Below are 7,402 nucleotides of genomic sequence, written 5' to 3' on the forward strand. Positions count from 1 at the left end.
AGTTAGTTAGTTGTTGAAGTCACTAAAATGAATTCTGTGGAGCAACATGTTTTGACATAAGAAATTAAATTATCAACACATCACCTAATTCATTGTGTCTAAACTATCTACATTCATCGTAGATCTTATTTTCTTAAACACTTCGACATGCACTCCTTTTGTTATGATGTCTTCAATTTGGTTCTCAGTTCTGGAGTGTTCCAAGTTCAACTTCACTTTTGCCACTTGCTTTCGAAGATAATGGAACCTCATTTCGATGTGTTTGCTTCTTCCATGTGCTATCGAATTCTTCGTCAAATTGGTAGCAGACATGTTATCGATCTTCATGGTAATTTCTCCGACCAAATTCACCATTCACGTTGCTTGACATGCATAGATGGAAACAACTATATACTCAACTTCACACAAAGACAATGGTATTACTGGTTCTTTTCTTGAGCTCCAAGCATCTGATGCACCACCTAACATAAACACATAGTCAACTGAGGATTTTCTATCCTCAGCATCACTACACCAACTTAAGTCGATGCAACCCACTAGTTTGCATTTTTTTCCTTCATTAGTTGTAGAAAACAAAATGTCATAATCGAGAGTTTCTTTCAGATACCTTAGTGTCCTCTTCGTCACTGCTAGGTGTGATACATTTTCCTTTTGCGTAAATCTACTTGCCATACCTACATTGTATGCTAGATCATGCCTTGTGTGACAAAAGTATCTTAATGATCCAATAAATCTTTTGTACTGTGTTAGGTCAACACCATCTTCTTCTGAGTCTTTCGACAATTGCAGTCTTTTATCTCAAGTCTCTTTAATATCTCGCTTGTATATCTTCTAATTACAATGTCAGAATGCCTTCTCCGAAGTAATCTACCAAGAAGTGACTTTCATCTTTTATCCAAAATGAAATGTAACAATGCAAATGAATTCATTATTAAATTAATAAAAATTAAATATACAACAACTTTATATAGCTTGATGATTAAGTAACCAACTCAAGTAACTAACTAAGAAATACTCCCTAAAATATTTGTTAGCATTGAGAGACACATTATACAAGAATTTCAAATAAAACTAATTATTTCAATTTTCAATACATTAAATATACACATTTCTAAAAAAAAATTACTACTTTTTTAATTCTCTTGCAATTAATAAATAGTAGTATATTTTAATAAAAAAAGTATTTTTATTATTTAATTTAATATATATCCAATCATATTCTCAAAAAGTACTTAAATAATACAAAATTGTAACGAGACATATATGGAGTATTAATCGTTTGTTGAGTTTCGATGTTTAAGTTGTGAGATGAAAACAATGTGACGGCATGCACATAATTAAGCGTAAATGAAAGAAAATTTAAGACTAAACACTCCCTCGTAGTAGACGCTAATGAATGAATAATTACGCGTAAATGCAAATTCAAATGCATTTCCATATGATTATGATAATCATTCATCCCCTTCTATAATTGCAATTCAATAACTCTAAAATTCAATGCCAAAATTTAACTCACCACTTTCCTATGTAAATTCGTAACCCCTCTTTCCTTTTCATCACAACACAAACATACTATAAATACACATTCACCTGTTTCTGTTCTGTTCTGAACCCATCTCTCTCTCTCTCTGCGCTATGGACTACTTCACCGATCATGAAATTGCTCAAGCTTCCAACTGGTTTTGCAACACTCAACCAATATTACATGACGACACAAACAAGTAAGAATTTCAATGTTACCTGTTTTTCTATCATGTTCTTGATATTGTTCTGTTCTTGATTTTGTTTCTCTGTTTCTTACAAAACTTAAATTCAAGAAACATAACCCTAGTCCTAGTGTTATAATGATTCAGTTTTTTTAATAGAACAGTGTTCTTCGCGACTTTCGAGGTGGAACTTTGTTTTCTTGTTTGTTGTAACCGTTTCCCCCCCTTTTTTTAATGTTTTTTTTTTTTTGTTTTTGTGATTATTACATATACAGAATCACTGAGTTTTCGCCATTTGAGGGTTTCCCTGAGTTTGATTGGGGAAGTGAAGCATCATACCAAAGTAATCACCTTTACATCAACGAGTTCAAGGATCTTGAAATTTTCAACTTCGATTTCAACCTCCCACTCTTCCATGAAAATTTTGAGGTTAACCAAAACCCCCTCAATGTTGTCTTTCCTGTATCGGAACATTGCAACGACAAAGCTGAGAGCAGTGGCGAGTGTAGTTTTGCTGAATCCTCAGTGAAAATCGGAAATGGGTTTTCGAGTTTTGTGAAGGAAGAGGAGGAGGAATACGAGAATCAAGAACAGAGTCCATTGCCATATCCATTTCCATTGTCTAGTGGTAGTGCTAGTTTGATTAAGACTAGAAAGTCTTGTTTGGAATATGATGAGATTAAGAAACATTTTGACGTTCCGATAACACTAGCTGCTAAGAGATTGAACATTGGTTTGACCCTTTTAAAGAAGAGGTGCAGAGAGCTCAAAATCACAAGGTGGCCTCACAGAAAATTGAAGAGTTTGACGTTACTCATTGACAACCTTAAGGTAGTGTATTCATATCCTTATGTTGTTTGTTTCAATGATTATAGTGTAGGACCAACATAATCAAGTTTAGTATTATGTGTCATTGATTGTTTATCTGTGATGTCAAATGGTCAATTGTTGTAATGTTTTTTTGTTGTTGTTTGTTTGATGCAGGAAATGGGATTGGGCAACGAGGTTGCTAAGTTGGAGAAGCAGAAAAAGTTGTTGGAGAAAATTCCAGGCATGGAATTGAATGAAGAAACCAAGAAACTGAGACAGGCTTGTTTCAAATCTAATTACAAGAAGAGAAGATTGATTACCTTCCATCATTGAACTTCACTGTCATTTGCATATTGGAATGTTGGATATAACAGTAAAAAGCCTCACACAAAGAGTATAGAGAATGTGAAAAACTCATTGACATGTTACTTGTTTTTCATGTTGTTTTGGTTTTTTCTTATAATTGTGGTTCCAAACGAGTAGTAGATGTAGTATAGAACTATATGCTATATAGATTAGGAAACTAATTGTGAGATGGAGTTCAATTGCCAAGGATGGCATTTTCAGCAAATTCTTAAGTCTCTCTTAGTATGTACAAATACTACCTTTAAAGCAAATATGAACTTTTTGGAAACTACTTGGAAATTACGATCTTTAATTTCGAGTTAATTGCTTCGTATGGTTTGATTTTTGATTAACGCGTTTGTATCTTAAAATAGCAAGTTAGCAGGCTAGTGCCCATACACAGATCAAGACTTAGTTTGTCTTCATTATCTTTAATTGTAAATGTTTTGGCAGTATTGATAAACAATCGAAGTACTGTACGGTTCAAATGTAGTGTTCCTAGGTTATACTTTGATGCACATAGTACTATATTAGTAGGGAAGGTTTGCATGGTGAAAGTTGACTTTTTGGTGTGAACTAAGTACTAATTAACATATTATGAGCTAAACAACTTTTCTAACAATTATTCAATAGAATTTTTAATTACTTCAATTTTTTTTTTACAATTTATTTCAAAACAAAAAAATTACTTATTGGCCTAACATAAGTTACAAAATTGTTTATTTGAAAGAAAAATAATATATTCTAAAAAATGCTTATAATAAAAACTAGATGTCATTTACCCATTTTTTTACTTAAATAACTCAGTTTTTCAAATTTATTTTCAAAATAACTTGAGTTTCAAAAATTCCAATCTACCTCGAAAAAAAAGGAACGAAGTGGTGGTGCCATGTCAATTGGCGATAACACTTAACTTTCCAATGGTGTTGCCAATTGGATTGACAACTGCAGATGGTGTTGCCAACCCAATTGACGTCAATGTACAACTTATCAAAGGTGACGCCAATTCATCTAGCACCATTGTGTATTGTGAATTTTTAAAAATAAGTAGTAAACATTAATATTTAATTTAAAATATTTTTACAGACACTAACGATGACAACCAGGTTGGTGATACTGGCCACCAGTTCCACACTTCCTAGCTACCTTACTTGTTGCACTTGTTGTTGATTCCTCCCAGATAGGATTTAAGGTCTCAGGAACATCACCACAATCCCTAAGAAGTCTTGTGTATGGAGCAACACACTGCTGTAACTAAGTTCACGACCCATATCAGAGTAGTCGGGATGTGTTGATGGGGTTATTGTGTGTGGCATGGACGATTGAAGGGGGACATTGGTGTGAATGATTCGTTGGAGAAAGGTTGAAATGGTTATTGTGGTGTTTAATAGCATATGGTTGTCGTCCTGTTTAGACGTTTTGGCTATGGTAGGAGGAATGTTGGTGTTATATGTTCCTTGGGTATTTTGGATCTGGTAGGATGATGTGTTGTGGACATATGTATTTTGGGTGTCTTGATAATAGTCATCTTATTAGCGATGGTATGAGGGGGGCTCTTGGTATTGTGGTTGAGTGTCTAACATGTTTTGGTCGTAGGTTTGTATGTTTATGGATGGTAATTTTGTTGGGTAGAGGGTTATGAGTAACAAGTATGGTAATATTTTTTTGTGTGGGGTGGGGGAGGGGGTTAGACGTTGAAGCTTCTTGTGTGTAAATAGTTTGGTCTGGGTCGTATAGATACCTATCTTCGGAGAAAAACCCAGTTGCAATCGATCAGTACCAAGCCATATAATTATTAGTTGGTTTAGATTGGGTTGGGATTACAATTTCACATAAGACATGGTCACGACAGTGCCTCCATTTATGACACTAAGATTTAGCGAAGTCCTTCCAATTGTCAAAGTTCCCTTGTTCATTAGTTTTTGATTGGTTTCTTTTTTCGAGGCACGTCGGGGAATCTGGGATGTTTTAAAGCATTTTGAACTGCAGTTTCACACGGTCAATATGGTGCATCTCCACAGTGGTGAACCTAATGATCGGCGTGCATGCATTCCAAACGGCTGCATCTTCTTCTCTAACTTCATGCTGATGTTCCAAGTTTAGATATGGACGCCAAATAAATTATAGAAAAAAAATAGATTAGAAAATAAAATGGGTAATATTAAGAATAAATTGATTCGTTTAGTGGCAATACATCTTCTGGTGTAAGGTGATCCAAGAGATTACGTTACTGAGTGATACAATATCTAGCTGAAGATATAGATTTAGGTGAAACTGAAGATGTAGATTCAAATGAAGCTAAAGCAGAAGTCGATGTTGTTGATGATGAAGAATAAGAAAGTGAGATACAAGTCAATTATTTGTTAAACACCAACACTGAAGATGACGATCATCAAACGCAGTTGTCACAAAGTCATGTATACTACCCCCCTCAACATATGACAAACTTGAACTTGAATGGTGATGAGTCATCCTCTGATATTTTTTACAACCCGTATATGTGGTTAGAGGTAAAGTTAAAAGTGGGATACCGTTTCCGCACTAAAGATGACTGTGTGTGAGCTATCAAAAAATTCACATGGATGTCAACATGCATCTATTGAGATTGCATACAATAATCTTGACAGACATGCATCTATTGAGAGTGTGTACAATAATCCTGAGAACGTATATAAACATCCTCCTTCAAGCCATGTCTATTGCATTAGACATATTGCACAAAATTTCATGCGAGAAATAAAAGACAAGAACCTTCGAAAAAAGTTGTGAATGTAGGGTATGCTTTAAATCAATCATCGTTCCGACACTATCGCGAGGAAATTAGATTGTCAAATGCGAATGCATTAAGATGGGTAGATAAAATTCCATCAGAGAAGTTAACAAAAGAATTTGATGAAAGACGTCGATGGGGCCACTGTTAGACGAATGCGACTTATCTATAGGGGGGTGAATAGATCCCAAATTAAAAAAAAACTTTACAAAATTGTTTTGAAGAACTTAACGGTAAAAGGAAGTGACCCATATCGAATCGTCTAAACCAAACCGCTATCGAGAATCTCATATATGCGTATATGAAAGCCAATTGATGATAATGATAGACAAATCAATCAATATGTTTAAAAACAACCGTTTTAATGATATAGCTAAGGGTGAAGATTATTTCCAATGACAAAATATACATAAACTTAGTTGAGGAAAATTATCGAACACCTTGTGTTCAATCAATTTCGTTTAGAATTTTCCATGGTTTTATTGATTAAAAAAAATTACAATCTAATGGATTGTAATCAACACAACAAAACCATTTTCAAAATGTTATCAACAAAGTTTAACCCTCAATCTACGAATTCAACAATTTGCAAATGAATATATATATATATATATATATATATATATATATATATATATATATATATAGAGAGAGAGATAGAGAGAGAGAGAGAGAGAGAGAGAGAGAGAGAGAGAGAGAGAGAGAGAGAGAGAGAGAGAGAGAGAGAGAGAGAGAGAGTACACAATAATATGTTTAGGCAGTTCACCAATCGTCCTTGCTATGGTTACGAATGCCCGTAATTCCAAATGGAGATATCAATCTTACTTTGCAAAAGATTGTTTACAAGAGAAAATTAGAAATCCAACCCTACAAACCCTATGTTTGATGTTGATACTAACTTATTCTCTTCCCTTGATCTGAGCTTGATCAAGTCACCCAACAATACCAATTTGATCCATCGTCTCACGCTACTCTTTTGCAAGAAAACTCGTTCTTCAAAGCTTTCACTCGATGAAATCCAAATTGCTAATTATTGTCACCCAAGATTTACCAAGATGATCCTCCGGTTACCGTTACTCCTTCAACCAAACCCACAATTCTTCGAAGCTTTCACTCGGCTGAATCCAACTTGCGTAATCTTGTCAAAAACCTTCAAATCACCAATTGATCTTGAAGGAAAATACCCGTTTTGTTTTCTTATTTGAAACCCCTAAAGATTCTCAGCCCAATTTACAATTCAACAACCTAAATTGGACGTTATCAACTCTGATTCTAGATGGCACCCAACAAAAAATGATTATGTGTAATTTGTTTTTGTGTGTGCATAGAACATAGATTGAAGATAAATAGAACTCTTTGTATATTCCTGGTTTCAGTTTTTGTTGAAATGATGCATGTATGAAGTATTTATATGTATGCAAGTTGGAGGCAAAAGGAATGCAAAAGATTTGAAAAAATCATGAATTTTTGGAAAAATGCATCGTATGTGTCGACATATGTAAGTCATGTGTCGACACTTTCGAAGCATGTGTCGACACTTTCGAAGCATGTGTCGACTTGTATAAGTCATGTGTCAACTCATAAAACAAAAACTTCTTCTATGTGTCGACCTGAAGCCCCTCCACGGTCGGTACATGAAAAAGAAGCTACATGCTTTAAAACAATATGTGTCAACTCATACCTTGCATATGTCGACTCATAGAAGAAAATTTTCTTGTATGTGTTGACACATGCATAAATAAAAGCTACATACTTAAAAACTTAACAACAT

The 7,402-nt window shown here is 34.3% G+C and overlaps 1 protein-coding gene across 1 annotated transcript; it reads left to right on the plus strand.

The window, feature by feature from the left end:
• Nucleotides 1-1,357: 1,357 nt before the first annotated feature.
• Nucleotides 1,358-3,150, plus strand: LOC127081861 (protein RKD4). Its single transcript, XM_051022087.1, has 3 exons — nucleotides 1,358-1,721; nucleotides 1,982-2,537; nucleotides 2,691-3,150. The coding sequence occupies exons 1-3, from the start codon at nucleotides 1,636-1,638 to the stop codon at nucleotides 2,847-2,849; spliced, it is 801 nt and encodes a 266-aa protein (XP_050878044.1). The 5' UTR covers nucleotides 1,358-1,635; the 3' UTR covers nucleotides 2,850-3,150.
• The last annotated feature ends 4,252 nt before the right edge of the window (nucleotides 3,151-7,402 follow it).

Source organism: Lathyrus oleraceus, chromosome 5 (assembly GCF_024323335.1).
Source record: "Lathyrus oleraceus cultivar Zhongwan6 chromosome 5, CAAS_Psat_ZW6_1.0, whole genome shotgun sequence".
Classification (NCBI taxonomy): Eukaryota; Viridiplantae; Streptophyta; class Magnoliopsida; order Fabales; family Fabaceae; genus Lathyrus; species Lathyrus oleraceus.

What these genes read in the sequence shown, in the direction of transcription:
- LOC127081861 (XM_051022087.1), top strand. Translation starts at nt 1,636, where the DNA reads ATGGACTACTTCACCGATCATGAAATTGCTCAAGCTTCCAACTGGTTT. An exon ending in TTACATGACGACACAAACAA is followed by an intron (nt 1,722 to 1,981) that starts GTAAGAATTTCA and finishes TTACATATACAG; the next exon opens with AATCACTGAGTTTTCGCCAT. An exon ending in TACTCATTGACAACCTTAAG is followed by an intron (nt 2,538 to 2,690) that starts GTAGTGTATTCA and finishes TGTTTGATGCAG; the next exon opens with GAAATGGGATTGGGCAACGA.